This window comes from Herpailurus yagouaroundi, unplaced genomic scaffold (assembly GCF_014898765.1).
Source record: "Herpailurus yagouaroundi ecotype Mexico unplaced genomic scaffold, PumYag 163, whole genome shotgun sequence".
Taxonomy (NCBI): domain Eukaryota; kingdom Metazoa; phylum Chordata; class Mammalia; order Carnivora; family Felidae; genus Herpailurus; species Herpailurus yagouaroundi.
In genome coordinates this window covers 42,417,645-42,433,187 of record NW_024412404.1, presented here as the reverse complement: position 1 = coordinate 42,433,187, position 15,543 = coordinate 42,417,645, and the positions used below count along the sequence as shown (strand labels likewise).

At 51.0% G+C, this 15,543-nt stretch overlaps 1 protein-coding gene across 8 annotated transcripts in view; it reads left to right on the top strand.

Annotated features, from left to right (window-relative positions):
- The window catches only part of SH3PXD2A (SH3 and PX domains 2A), a 243,574-nt gene that overhangs the window by 87,382 nt on the left and 140,649 nt on the right, over positions 1-15,543 (top strand). For 7 of the 8 annotated variants that reach the window (XR_005793634.1, XM_040486336.1, XM_040486337.1 and 4 more), the window contains one exon: positions 3,654-3,729. Coding sequence is in view for 7 of the 8 variants with exons in the window: in XM_040486336.1 (XP_040342270.1) it covers positions 3,654-3,729 (76 nt within the window). In the remaining variant the exon portion in view is untranslated. Of the gene's footprint in view, positions 1-2,868; positions 3,079-3,653; positions 3,730-15,543 lie in introns of those variants that run through there. The other variant, XM_040486338.1, reaches the window with a different exon arrangement.

Sequence of the window (15,543 nt, the reverse complement as noted above, 5' to 3'; positions counted from 1 at the left end):
AAAGCTGGCTTCATCTCCTACAGGAAGCCTTCCCTGACCTCCCCCTTCAGAGCCTACAGGATCCTTTTCATACATCCTCACTGTTTTCTGTCACTCCAGAAATTGCTTGTCTATTTCTAGCACCACAGCAAAACCTCACAAACTTCCGAATGGGGCCCAGGAAACTGCATTTTTAACTAACACCACGCCCCCCCTTCCAAAGATGGTTCTGGCATCTGCAGACTTTAGACTACACTTTGAGAACCATCTTGCCCCAGTAGAGCCTCTCCAGTAAAAATATAATATGAACCACATGTGATTTTAAATTATCTAGTAGCCACTTAAAAACATAAAAGAAAACAGGTGAAATTATTTTAAAAGTATTTTTATTTAACATGATATATCCAAAATATTATCATTTCAATATACAATCGACACAAAAATTGTTAAAAAGACGTTTCACGTTTCTTTTGCACTAAGTCTTTGAAACCTGGTGTATATTCTACATTTACTACACATCTCAGTTTGGATGGGCCGAATTTCAAGCGCTCAGCAGCCACACGTGGCTAGTGACTGTCACATAGGCAGAACAGCTCTAGAGCTGTGTAGTGAGTACGGTCCACGGGCCAGCAGGTCCAGCATTACCTAGGAGCTTGGTAGAAATGCAGGTTCTCAGGCCCCTGCCTGGCCCTATTGGATCAGAACATACCTTTTCACGGGTTGGTGAGTACATCATATGCATGTTGAAGGTGTGATGCCCTGCTCTACACCTAGATTGTGAGCTTCGTAGTGTAAAGACTATAATTTACCTTATCTCTAGCATCTAACAGAGGGCCTGGCATCTAGGAAGCGCACAGCAAATGTTTTTGGAGGAAAGGAATGAATGCATGAACCCTGCCTGCCCCCTACTCACTCCCGTTGGCCCCATATACCCTGTGCACTGTGAGAGTCTCAGAATCTTAGGAATCAGAGAACAAGTGTATGTCAGAGCTGACAGGACATTAAAGTTTTTAGAGCCTAACTTCTTCGAGCCCCAACTTGGGTTAATCCCACAGTTTGTTGGGCACGGGCCACCTTCTTTCAGGACAAGAGCGGTTCAGTGAGGGCAGACCACTCCACACCAGGGCGCGTTGCTGGGCCTGCCTTCCTTCTCAGACATCTCTGTACTCTTCCTCAGAAATTCTATAGAGCCATTGCTCGGAGAGACCGTAGGCCTGGCCTCTACATATTAGTTATCCATCAATTTATTCTCAGTCTTCTTCCAGAAAAGATTTAAGGCACCTCTAAATATGCACAGATTCCAACAAAATGAAACAAAAAATAGAAATAGTAGTAAGGAAGTGTGCATAGGCGCATGGACAAGGAGGTTTCCTCTAGCACGATTACCTATGGTAAAGTCTGAAACAACCTACATATTCACAGTAGGAGGGTAGATAAATAAACTATGGTGTATCCAAAGACTGAAATTCTAGGTTGCAGTTAGTTATGGTGGTGCTGATATGGAAGTATTCATTGACGTGGAAAAATGTTCACTATAGAGTGTCAGAGTGTTGAGGAGCTTATTTTATTTACATGCATGGAAGAATGTCTGGAAAGGATATATACCCTAAAACATTAATGTCACTTTTTCCAGGGGAGGAATTATGAGTGATTCTCATTCTCCTTTTGATCACCCACTGCTTCTGTAACTTCTGGTTTTTCCCTTCAGTGAACATGAATTTTTATGTGATACTGAAATAAAATGTACTAAACAGGATATGGGTGAGAAAAATGGGAAAAGGAGAAAATGGGAATTCTACTGGGTATTGAATTTGTTTGAAAATGTATCAATTAAGGAAAAAAATCCTAAGTACAGGTTTATGGTGTTGTGTCCCGGTGGGTATATTTCCATGAAGTAGGCACTTATTAGATGTTTGAGAGATAGACTTACAACATTAAGGTTTGAAAACTCATGAGCCAGCTTTTGTTAAATTTCAGTCTGTACTCAGGAAGTGAAAGTTAATAATGGTGCAGTCTCTGTCTTGTTTTGAATCGAATCCGACCATGACCCGCCCTTCACGTGTGGGCTCTAAATAGCCTGCGTGCCTGTGTGTATTGGATGATGATTGTGCAAGAGAGCATCCTGAAATCATGTGTTAGCGCTGGGTGAGGGTGAGGGGTGGGGTGGATGGGAATGAGCGCTGGTGCATGCACACGTGTGAAATCTAGCACAGGACTACTTTAGCCACCTTCATACTGGCACTTTGGTCCAAGCCTCCATCATTAGGCTCCTGCCTGGTATCCTGCTTCCACCCTATGGCTCATTCACCACCGTGAAGTTAAGCTGTCCTCCCCGTGATACGGCCCACCTCTCAGATCTCATTGCCTGTACCTCAGCCCCTGCTCGCTCTACTCCACAGCAGCCACACTGGCCTTTTCAGGCTCTTTTTGCACTTCCCGTTCCCCTGCTGGAACATTCTCTCCCTTCCTTGTGGCTTGCTTCCCCACCTCCTGCGGTCTCTACCAGATTGCCATCTGATTCCTAAGACCTTTCTCAGCACGCCATACCAAGGAACAACTTCTGTTGTGCTCCAACACCTTACCCTGCTTCATTGTTCTTCATAACATTTATCAATACATATTTGTTTGTTTACTGTTTGTCCCCCTCCACTAGAATGTTAACTTCCTGAAAGCAGGGACTTTGTTGCTTTTCTTTCTGGCCATGTTTTTGGTGTTCAGTGCTCTAAGTAGGTACTCAATAAATATCTGAAGGAAGGAATGGACTTCGGATATCATGTGACTGGTCTTCCTCATTTGACCAAGGAGGGGCCTGAAGCCCTACTGAACAAGCTTCCACGCCTTGCCCAGGGTCACACAGCTGGGGCAGCAGGGCTAGATCCTGCCCTGGTCATTCTGCTTCAGCCTGTGCCTTGGAAGGAAGATTAACCACGCACACAGGGGCTGTGGCCTCGTCCATCCTGTCTCCTGTGTGTTTTTCCAGTTTATGCAGAATTTCAGCCCAGAATAGCAGAGGAAAAAAATAGTTGTTCCTCCGGAACCCTGGAAACTCTTCCGGTGGGTCTGTCCCTGGAAAAACAGCAGCAATCTCAGGGTGGGAAGGTAGGAAATGGAGGAGGGGGTCTTACAGCGTGGGGGCAACGGGTTTGCTTTTATAGGGGGGCTGGGTTTGGTTTTATAATTAAAATAACATCTGAGTCTGTTTCCGCAGAGCAGTTCTGGAAGGTGGGTGGTCTGTCTGAAGTATCAGGTGGGGCCTTCCCCTGTCCTGGCCCAAGATGGTTTGAGATGGCCAGTGGCTAAAGGGCTCACCTAGCAGATAACGTATGAAAGAAGCTGAGCCCAAGGAAGGCTCTGGAAACCACACCTGTAGCCTGGCCTGGAAAGCCTGCTGGTCTCTACCCTGGTCTCAAGAGGGGGCATCTTCAGATACTTCTCTCTATGCCCCCACGCCTCCTTGAGATTGTTCAGACACCCCTTTGATGCATAGAGAGCTCTGGCCTCCTCTCTCTCATGCCCCATGTGGTTTATTAATCGTCTGTGGAAAAGGAGATTGAGGTGTCACTCATCCGTGTGAGGGCAGTGGGGCGCTGGAGCAGTGGAGTGGAATGGGGAAGGGACTCTGAGGGCTCTTCCAGTCTTCTGAATCCTGTACCTCTGTCTGTCTGGCTTCTCAGATGCAGCTTTTGGATAAGTTTCCCATTGAAGGTGGCCAGAAGGACCCCAAGCAGAGAATCATCCCCTTCCTTCCAGGTAAGCTTTGGATGGCCCCACTGTTGGGATGGGAGGCAACCTGGACAGAAGTATTTCTTAGGCTGAGAAAAGGCTGGCTACACGGTACTTGGGAGGCTCAGTTGGTGGCATCCAACTCTTGGGCTCAGGTCATGATCTCATGGTTTGTGAGATTGAGCCCCGAGTCAGGGCTTGGGATTCTCTCTCTCCTTCTCTCTCTACCCCTCCCCTGCTCTCTCTCTGTCTCTCTGTCTCTCTCTCAAAATAAATAAATAAACATTAAAAAAAGAAGAAGAAGAAAAGCTGGCTACTAAGCCAGAAATTCTAGGCAGGGTGGGCCTAGGAATCTTCATACTAATAACTCCCCAGAAGATGGGAAGCCCCTGATTGTGAAGGCCACTGCCACCACAGGGACCTCTCCCACCGTTCCCAGGCCACCTCTATTGGGTCCGGGCCATGCAACTTCTAAGCAATTTCTTAGGCTCTGGGACTTTGGCTTCCTCTTTCCAGAAAGCACAGACAGATCAAGTCTTCTATGAGAGGATGAAGAACTCCAGGCTGAACTCTTTCCACTAATCCCATTGTAATCATAGAGACCCTTAATCTAAGTACGCTCCCCATGTCCGATCTTGGGTCCTCCTGGCACATTATCCAGCCGAGGCTCTGAGCGCTTACATAATACAACCTGTGAGTTGGCAGAACCAGGATTTGAACCTGGGTCTTTCTGGCCATAAAGGCCATTAACCACTACACCATTTTGGAACATGTTCAAGGTAATTGATTATGTATAATTTAGAGGAAAACTTCCCAGATGTGTCATAATCTACTCTTGCTATGATGTCTTAAATTGGTGTACAATTTATAGCTTACAAAGTGCTTTTTTTGTTATTGTATACAAATGTCCATACTGAGGTATATATTCTGATTTCTGCTTGAGGGATAAAGATGTTAGGGTTCAAAGATATTAAGTAACTCCTCATAAATGTGGCAGAGCTGAGTCTTCTCCAGTCTGGGCTCTTTGCCCTAAACCTGACCCCAGATCCTCTGCCTTTCCCCAGGCCAGTGAGCAGGGCTGGGTTACAGTGGGCCTCGCCCCTGTTGCTGTTGGGCCCGGCAATGGCAAAGTCAGTGGGACTTTCGCAAGGAGCAGGGTCTCTGTCTCATTACTCTCTGACACCCCGTCAGCCTGTGGTCAGCACCTACTTGGTGATTTGAAAACACATGCAGGGGCACTGCCCTCAGCGAGTTGGTCCTCTCTGAAAGGTGGTCCTCGTACACCCACATCTACTAAAGCAGTGGAAGGCAAGAACACGCATTGCTGGCAGTCCTATGAGTCTCGTGCTAAAATTGCAGACAATCACTTTAGCTATGGGGAAGAACTGCCCTTCCACATCCCACGGTTTGGGCAAGATTGGAACCAGTCAGTGGGGGTATAGAGAATCTCATCCCTAGGCTTCTTCCATGGAGGCAGAGGACTGCTTCTCCGTCACTGGCCAAGGAGTGAACGGAGGGGACTTCCATGTCCTACCTGGCTTTGCACTGAGTCCTGAGGGAATTTGGAAAGTTCAACACCTAGGTTTGTATGACCTTAGATGCTGCTCCAGTACACTCCTGATGCTCTGCCCCCCCCCCCCCCCCCCGCCCCAAGGACCTGGGAGCCCAGCTGGGATGCTGTGGACACAAGTGTCCCAGAGCCAACATGAGGCCAGGGCGGCACCCTGGTATCAGAGGTGGGCTTGGCCTTGGGGCATGAAAGCTGCTTATTTCCTCGAGAGGGATGGGCTTTTTCTCCCACTGGTGGCCAGTTCTCCAGGGAAATATCACCTCGTCATCATTTGTCTGCAGTGAGGGGCTCAGCCTATGACAGGCCCTGGGATAAGTTACCTGGGGCTAGGAGCTGGGATAGCCTGGTGAGTCAAGGGAAGATGTGGCTGTGTTGCCTTCATCCAAGGAGCCTTCAAGCTACTAAGAGAGATGAGAGAGGCAGAGTCTACTCCATAATCAGGGAACCAGTGCAGGCAGGAAGTGACCCTCTCTAGCACGGTGCTGTTCTGAGTGTCTGGAGTGTGTCATTGTGAGCTGAGGAAGAAAGCAAAGCACTCCTAAAGGAGGGGGCCCCGGAGTTGACCTCCAAGGACGGTGGCTTGGAGGGGTGGGGGAAGTGCAAGTCTTCTGTCCTGCCGCTACCAGAGTCCAACGTCTGGTGGGGAGGAGGGGTCACACGGCCTGCCTGACCTTCCCCTCCAGAGTCTGGCTCTGTCAGTTGCCAAATGTGTTAACTTCTGTATATGCCTCAGCTTTGTCATTTGGAGAATAGGGAGGATACTAGCATCTACTTCATGGGGCTGTTGGCGGGATAGAATGAATTCATACGTTTCAGGGGCTCAGAATCGTGGCTAGCCTCTAGCAGGACCCAATTATTGCCAATTCCTGAAACGCACCTAGTGTTTCACACAGCACACTCACATGTGTAGTCTCATTTGCTCCTCCCAGTGAGGTTATTATCCCCATTTTACTGACTAGGGAACTGAGGCTAAGGGAGGCTAACAGACTCACACAGGCCACACAGCAGGAGGTGTAACCAGCACCAGAGCCTTATCTCTGACCTCAGGCCCCATCAGCCACCCCAGGAGGATAACCCACAACTGCTATGGCACTGGGGCTCTCTCTGAACTTCAATTTCCTCTTAAAAGGATTGTGGTGAGGGTAAAAGAATTCATGGGCAGCACTTTGCACAGAGCCTGTCCCATAGTAACTGCTCAATAAATGGCAGCTGTGAATAAAGAAAGTCTGCTGCCCCCATGGCCACCCCCATCTCCTGGGAAAGGCCAACAGAGGATCCCTTCTGGCCCCCACATGATGGGACCTGTGTGCAGTGGGTGACATTGTAGAGAGGAATGAGGTTGACTGGCCCCCATCCCATCCAAGGGAACTTGTCTTTCCCCTGTTTTGCTGCTTTTCTCCTCTGCCTACAGTGGGGTTTCCTCTCCGATGCTTCTCTCTTGTTCACTCACTTTCCAGGACTTTGGCATGGGCATTGCTGGCCGTGCGGAATCCCATCCTGGGGCTCCCAGGCCCGTGCCTTGCTCCCCCCTGCCCATGAGAAACTACCTAAGCCTTTCATGCTCCACTCCCTCACTTGGACAGCAAGGAAAAAGAAGCCAACGCAATCGGAACCAAAGTAGGGAGAGCCGCGTGGGCACGAGGGTTCCCAACCTGCCCAAACCCAAGAGGAGAGGGGAAGAGAGAAGCGCAATGTGGAATGTTTCCTGTCTTAGGTCAGGTTCCTTAAAAGTAGAGACTGAGATGAGGATTCTTACCCGGGTGACTTGGAGGACTGCTCTCAGGTGCACATCCCAAGGCAGTGAGAGAAGCAGGGCAGGGCAGGGGAAGAAGCCCAAGGTGGATGGCACCAGAGTTATCCCAGTGTCAGAGACACCTTCTATACTCCCCATAGGTCATCCATTTTCTGGAGGCCTCCTCTCCCCCAGAGGTCGTGGAGTGTGGGCAAATAGCCCCTGAGGGCTGAGGGCAGGGGACATGCCTTTGGAGAAGGGGCAGCTCTGAGCCCCCAGCGGCAAACACCTACAGCAGTGAGGGATGAGAGCATGTGCTAGTAAGGGGGTTGTGGGCAGGGGCCAACATCTACTGTATTATCTAACACCAGTTAAGTCTCTGTTTCTACGTCCTGCCTTTGGGGAGGCAGCCAAGGTCACCTGCTGACTCCCACAGGCTCAGCCCTGACAGCGTGACTCAGCAGAACCTGAGTCACACACACACCAGCTGCCTTCACTCTTCCAACCCTCAGGAGGCTTAGCAGCCAGCCTCGGGAGCAGCTCTGCCAGCCCTTTTTCAGAGCAAGGAACACCCAGGGGGAGAAAGCAGAGAACACCCATTATCTCCAGAACAGTCTCGATTTTAGCTTCCCAGGTGCCAAGATGTGATCGGCATTTCTGGGGCCTGGGGTCAGGGGGATGTGTCTGGAGCATTAGCTAGCTGCTTTGCTTTGTCGTGCCTGGCCCAGGGGGCTCGTAGAAGTTTGACTGGCTGGTGGAAGTGACAGAGAAAGCAAAGGAATTGAGAGAAGAGAGGGAATCTGTGGCTTCCCATGGTTAACAAGCCCTCATCTGCCAGTCAAATCCTAGCAAAAAATAAAAATAAAAAAAATAAATAAAAAATCCCACACATGAGCCATAAATCTCAGGATCTAGGACACAAGTTTGTGGTGTGTCTGAGTAGTGTACGGCCTGCGTTCAGGGTCAGCCTGTGGGTTTGAAAAGTGGCGAGCGTCTGGGGTTTCCGTGGCCAGAGGCAGAGGCTCCATCCCAGGAGACTGTCCTGCACCATGCTAGAGTTGGGTTAGGGGGAGGGTGGCTGGGAACAGGGCCAACAAGGTGATGACAGACAGCCAGTGCAATTGCCAGACCAGTGGTCTCACATTTGCATAGCGACCAAATCCTGGATAAGGCTTTGTAGGGGAACTGTCCACAACCCACTTGTTCCACTGGCTCTAGAACCTGCTTTCTGGACCTAGAAGTGAAGAGCCACTATGCCCTGGCCCATCTGTGTGTTTGTGAGGCCTGCAGAGCCCACAGGAGGGGCATGGAGAAGTTATGACCTTCATGTGGGACAGGTGGTTCTCCAGCAAGGCATCTCTGGGAAAAAGCCAGGTGGTTTTTCAGGCAGGAAGAGGCAGAGAATTATGCCTGGGCCTGGTGCCCTGGGAGTGAGTGAAGGGGTGAAGGGGAAGGAATCCCTCCAGTCATGCCTGGGCCTCCAAACCCCACATTAGGTGAGAAAGAGGGAGATACCCCTAGCTGTTTTCACTGACCTTTGTGGCCTCCCTTTGAGACAAGGCCCCTATCTAGTTCTCTCACATTTCTATCATGGGGCCAGACACATAGTGTGTGCTTTATTAAGACTTATTGGTTGGGGGCCCCTGGGTGGCTCAGTCGGTTGAGCATCCAACTCTTGATTTCCTCTCAGGTCATGATCTCACGGTTCGTGAGATTGAGCCCCACATTGGACTGTGTGCTGACGGTGGGGAACCTGCTTGGAATTCTCTCTCCCTCTCTCTGCCTGTCCCCTGCTTGTGCTCTGGCTCCCCAAATAAGTAAACTTAAAAAAATAAAACATTTAAGACTCATTGGTTGATCACAAATTGGACATTCTCCCTTATGTATGGATACCTTTTATTGAGCCCCTTCTGTGTGTCTGGCCTTGTGCTGGGCCCTCTTACAACCCTTTTCTCCAGTCCTTATGGTGTGGTATGGGGACATTATCCCATTTTAGAAAGAAGTCAACTCAGTTTCCCCCACTACTTAGCCATTAAGTAGTAGTGCTGTCCTCCTTCCTGCCCTGCCCTGTACCTTTTTTGGGCAGGGAGGAATTGCCCCAGCCAGCCTCAGCTGGAAACTTTCCCCCACCCACTTTGTTGGTTCCATATCCTCCAGACTAGGGACCTGGGAGTTTCTGCCCAAGGACCCAGCACCGCAGTGGTCCCTCCAGCTTCCATCGCTATCTTATGCTTCAAGAGTGCACTACGTGGGGCAGAGAGTGACCTGAACCTCATGGGGACTCAGGTGACCCGTAAGTGCTCTCATTCTATTGAGTGTCCTGAGGTCACTGCAGCTGAGTAATTGATTTTTTTCCCCACACGTAAACAGCTTAGTTTATTATTATCTTAACACAATTACAAACAGGATAGCCCCAGGCTTTCAGAGCACGGTCTTCATTTAATTATGAGTCTCCCAAGATTACCTATTTGGTTTTCCTAAGTCACAGCATTTTTAAAACTTTGTATTTTGAAACAGACTCACAAGATGTTGCAAAACTACTAGGCACTCCACATTCCTCCCCTCCAATTCCACCACCACACTGCAGGGTAGGTGACTCTATTCCCAGTTTAAGGAGAAGTCAAGTCACCTTCTACCATCACACAGCCACCAAGGGGTGTACCAAGTGCCCAGCTTCCTCCAGTGGTAATGTCTTGTGTAAATACAGTGCATTATCAAAGCGAGGAAATTGATATTGGCAGGAGTCAGTTCCCAAAGCTAAAGACGTGAGCAAAGGATTTTTATTGTAAGGGGTTGGTGAGTGCTAGTGGGCAGGCATGCTGGCTGGTCTTTCAGAAGGAGGCAATGGTTGACAATAGTCCCTGAGAAGCTCCACTCCCAGGCCTGACTTCTTGGCATTCCTACCTCCAAGTGGAAAGCAGAGGTGAGTCTTGTTTTACATTAAGGCATATTCCTGAGAATCTCTGCAAATTTAGTTCTGTGGGACAAATCACATCATCTTTCAGTTGTCCTAAATACTATTCTATTTAAAAGAGTCATGGGATCCATCCTTTTGCAAAGCAGAGCACCCCTTCTTTGGAAATAAATTCTTCTTTCCATGGTTTCCATATACTGGGATAACTTTGGGCTCCTTCTGAGGTTGTTGGACACAGAGCAGACCTGGAGCATGGGTATTGGGGCAGCAGCATTGACCCCCAGGAGGAGCAGAAGAACTCTGCTCAAGAATGGTGAAAGATCTGAGATTTGATCACATTTGCAAGCCAAACAGTTAGCCTTCCCTACTTTCGTGGAGGCCAGTAGAAAATATGAGGCTCCCAAGTCAGACAAAAGGCTTTATTATGGCACATTTGCGTCAGATCCCATTGCCTCCAGGCCCTGTGGGGGTGAATTGTGTGCCCAGACGAATGCCTGAGGGCTACATGATAGGAGAGGAAGCCAGATCTCAGGGAGCCCACATCTCTTATAGCGGGCAGTAAGCAAACCTACCCTGTTTTCCTTGGAGACACGCCCTATCTCTGTCCCAAGGCTATATGCAAACCTGCTGTTTACTCCGGAGCAAGACACTATCTCTGTCCTCTAATTAATCTGTTTCTTTACAAACACCTTTGAAAAGGTAATCCAGAACAAAAGGCAGTTAGTGCCCTGTTGTTAAGACACGCAGAAATGCTGGAGTGCCAGGGAGATGATCTCGCAAGTGTATTAGTTGCTTTCTGGGGTCTCCTGCTTTTTGGAGGGGTGGACAGAAATGGTGATCTTTAGGACATTGGGCCAAGCATGGTGGGCTCAGCAGCCTCTCAGGGCAGCCTACTGTTTACATGGAACTTTCTGCCTTGTTTTAAAAGACTGTTGTGGAAAATCCATCTCCTGTTGCCCATCCTGGGTTTGGAGTAGATTTCCTGTGTATCCTGAGTTTGTCAGTCCAAGGAGGCTCCCTGGGAGGAAATGGTCATTACAGAGTGAAATAGACAGTGTAGCTGCTGATGTAAAAAGCAAACAACTGTGACCAGGGATCAAGGGGCTTCAGAAGCCATGCAGTGGAGCAGAAAGAGGTGAGCTCACTCTGCAGGTTTCCTCCCACTCACAAGCCATCTGTGTCTCTGTGCTGGCTGGGACTGGGCCTCTGAGCTTCTAGAAAGCCCCTTCCTCCTAATAGCTGAGTTAGTCCCACCTATAGCCATCAGTGCTCCTGAGTTGATGGATCCTGGAGAAGCTGGGTAGCTTAGGAATAAAAGTGAGCCATAATCAAAGTAGGCGCCACCGGTCTTATTATCTTCTGAGCTTAGAGGGGTGTATTTTTAGACAGCAGGCATGCTACGCTCTTTTCTACTGGTTCGCCAGTTTACATACCGGCCCCTTAATGAAGAGGCAGTTTGGAGCCACAGTGCAGGAGGGTGCTGGGTGAATTGCAGGCTCAGTCTCTGGGGCCTTCCTCTCCCTGCCCCCCAGGGCCCTGCACTGCAGATCCGGTGTTTGTTCAAGCACAGAAGGAAGCAGGGGGAAGGGATGTCTTTGGCTAGAGCTGGTCCGTGGCTGTGGCGTGGGGGAGAGCTGGCTCTCTCCCTGGGCTGTAGGCATTTCTGTGTGTCCGCACCAGGCGCCAGCCTGAGAAAGCCCTCCCCACAGGGCCTTGGAAGCCAGGAGGGAGGCAGCGTGTCACAGACACTGGCAGACACGGCAGCCCCTGGGGGAAGAGTGCCCAAGAGGCTTCTGAGCCTCACTGATGACCTGAGTGGCAGGAAAAGACAAACCTTCTACGTGATAGAGTAGGAAAAATAGGGTCTGCTGGTAATGCCAGGGCTTTAAGAAGATGGACAAGATTACAGGCCTAAGAGGCGCTGTGTACTGTTTTCAACGTGGCTTTCCTCTAACCTCCTCTGGGAGTGCTGGGTCCTCTCTTGCTGTAATTATTGCCTCCACCCCCAAAGTCATTCTCTCACTCTGTAATCTGGAGTGGGTGGTTCTCGGGGCCTGCTGTTGGCAGCTGGTTCCGAACGCTACGAGAAAGAGCTGCATTGTTCGTTCCTGCCATAGGTATTTCTTGAGCACCTACTGTGTTCCAAGGCCTAGCTGGAGGCACTGGTGATGCCGCTGAGAACAAGGTAGACCAGTCCCTGCTCTCAGGAAGTTCACCTTCCAGTGGGGCAGTCAGAAAGCAAACAAATAAATGAGCAATTCCCAGTAGTGATAAGTGCCAGGGAGAAAAATAACGAGGTCTTGTGATCTGGGACATCTGAGGTTAGTGGTCAAAAGGGCCTCTTTGCAGAGGTGACAGGGGCAATGAGGGCTTCGGGCGCCAGGCTAAGGGGACAGCAAGGTCAATGACCCGAGTGCAACTGAAGGCGTGTGTTTAAAGATTAGCAAGAAGCGAATGAGGCATGTGGGGGATGTGGGGGAACGGAGTCACCACAGAGAGCTGGGCAGACAGGAGCTGTGGAAACCAGAAGCTCCAAAGCGTGTCTCTCGTGGCAGAGCTACCCAGGAAAGAGACAGCTCCATAAGCTTGCATAAACTGTGCGACCCTGGCCCAGGCACACGGCTTCCAGAGTCAGTTTCCTCATCTGTCAAATGGGTTAACGATGCTTTGGCTTGACGTTCCAAGCAGTTAGTGCAGAGCAAGTGCTGTGTGGCTCAAAGGGAGAAGTTCTGGTGCTGTGCACCTGCCATTCCTCCAGACGGCTTTGCAGCAGGACACAGCTGTGGGGTTGCCCCTGCTCTTCACCCCCCCCCCCCCACCGCCTACCCTCCCTCCCTGTGCTGATTCAGCCCTACGCATCGCATCTCAGCCCCGGTGGCACCTCTCGCTGCTTCTTGCCCATGGTAACTTGAGGTCATAAGGAGCTGGTTTCTGAGGAGCTGACAACCCAGCTGGCTGATCTGGGATGAAAGGCGGGGAGGGGCCTGAGCAGCCCTGGCCCCTTCACCGTGATGACACGGCAGGGCCACCAGCTTCACAGGCTCTCAGCTCTAGGGCTGCCAGCTCTCGCCGGGAATAAGGGGCTTTGCAGAGCAGGCCACCACTGGAAGATGGCTTTCAAAAGTACACATGGATCAGGTCCCTCAGCTGTTCCCCTGTGTCATCCCCACACTTGGAGACCAGGAAAGGGTCAGGCCGCTTCGTTATAACTTGTCTTCCTCGTCCAGAGAACTCCAGAAGGGAATCAACCTGCTGAATACCCACCCACACCCTCAGCCCTGAATGGACTGGCACCTCCCTCAGGAGGACTCTGATCTAAGCAGAAATGTGTGTCTTTCCACGGGCCTGTCAGTCCGTTTAATTTCACGTGCAGTAAAATGTGCCCAGACCTGGGAGTCCACACGCTGGGTTCGGGTGCCTCTCTTGCCAGTCAGTGAGGCACAGGATTGAGGAAGTTAAACCAGAACAACTGGGGATCACCTTGCGTGTTGGCAGAATCACCAGATGCCAGTGATTTCAGGTGGCTGCGACATTCCTGATCTTTCCCTGTGAAAATAAATCATCTCCTTAGTTGATGCCTAAGTGTTCTTTTATGAGGGTCAGATGCCCTCACTCTGTGCTTAAGAGGACTGCTGTGCCCTGGGTGGGGCGGAGGGGGGCACTGTCAGTAAACACATACTCACGCCTGGATGACTGAGGGGCCAGTTCCCTGAGCCCAGGTGTGACAGAGGTGAGAACAGGAGGGCAACTGAGGCGGGAGAAGGAAGAAGGTTCTGGGCCCCTGGTGGTGCCGTGAGAAGCCTGACCAATGAGGCCGTGTGAACTTTTCAGTGTGGCTGCCACACAGGCCCAGGCTGTGCCGTTGTCATGGGCCGCGCTGAGGGGTGAGGATTTGTCACGTGTGGTGGGAAGTGTCTGAAAGGTTTTAAGCTGAGGGGCCTAGGCTGGACGATGCTGTGGAGAGAAGTCAGTCTGAGACCTATTTTAGAGGAACATCCTAGAGGCCTTGCTGAGGGCCGGGGGTGAGGGGGGAAGTAGAGAATGATGATGCGCATGGTTCTGCTGAGGGCAACCCTGGCCAAGATGGCCAACCGGTGCTTCCCAGCACCCTCCCCACATCCCCGCCTTGGACTTCGCCCCTGGGAGTGAAAGGGGATGATGTCCTCCCTCCATTCTGAGATAGCTGAAGCCTCCGGCACATGTGAAGGATGTTTTGTGGTGGGGAGTGCCTGCCACCAGCCTCCCTCCCAGGAGCCTCTGGGCACTAGACACTCTGTTTTCTGGGTCTTGGATTCAGTGGGGAGTGCGAGGGGGTCATTGGGTGGTGGAGGAGGCAGAACACTGAGGCCCATTGACAGGGAGCTCAAGGCCCTTCCTTCAGAGGTGAGGGGCGCTGGTGGCAGATCTCCACAGTGTCCCTGGCCTGACCCTTCCACCATTCGCCAAGGTCACCCCAACTGGACCCCGGCCCAGGGATGGAGCCTCAAGCCAGAGCTCTTCCCTGGCAGGAACTGAGCTGACCCTTGGAGCCTCCCCAGGCGCTTATGAACTGACACACCATTCATCCAGAGGCTGCCTGGCTTCGAGCAGTACAGTAGCTCTGGGCCCTGAAAACACCTCCTCTCCTTCACCTGCACTGTTCCAAGGACTGATGTCCACTGAGGGGCCCCCAGATCCCAGGCCGCCTGGCCTCCAGACTACAGTGGGCCAGAGGGACTGGCATGGCCTGAAGGTGGAGTCTGTTCCCCTGAACGCACCTTCACAAGGCAGAGAAGGAAGTGCATGGGGTGGGTGGGGCTTGTCTGGCAGCTCTAGGTCTCCTCTACCCATCAGGGGCAGGGTCTGAGGGAGAGGGGTGACACGTCTGCTTCTCCCTGGGCCAGAGCAGAAGGGCCAGATTTCACCTTAGCGAGAATGAATCGAGGCACATCTCAGGGAAAATTTCCAAAGCTGCGTTGCCAAAAGAAGCCGTGTGACTCCGCAGCTCGGCCAGCCCTAGAGCAGCATGGTGGTTCTGACAGACCTGAACCTGGCCTTGGGCTCAGACAGATCGAGATTCACAACTCACACCGGGGCTTTCTACGTGGCACTGGTTGTCTGAACTTGAAACTGCTTTTTTCACGGTGGAGGCAGGTAGGCGTCACCTTTCAGCACTGGAGGCCTCAGAGCTAGATGAACCTGAGTCAGATCCCTGCTCAGCCTCCCAGGAGCTGCCTGACCCTGGGCCAGCTTTACTCAGCATCTCTGCACCTCCTCAGAATCCTCATCTATGAGATTCCCCTGGGGCTATTGAGAGCATTGAATGAAATGTTACCTGTTAAGCACACAGTAAGCACTTAATACGTGGTGATGATTTGGTGAATGGAGCTCGACAAAAAAGGCTGAGCTGTCTCTTGGAGCCTTTCCAGGAGTGAGGTTGTGCACGCAGTCTTGTGCGTTTCAAGGTCTGCCGCTCAGAATTTGGTTCACGGGCGAATAGCACGAACATCATCTGAGAGCTTGTTAGAAATGCAGAGTCTTAGCCCCACCCCAGACACACCAAATCACAGTCTGCTGTGTGCTGGCATGCACAGGAAAGTTTGAGAAGCACTGTTTTAAGGTCCAGTGACGCCCTTCCATAGGCTG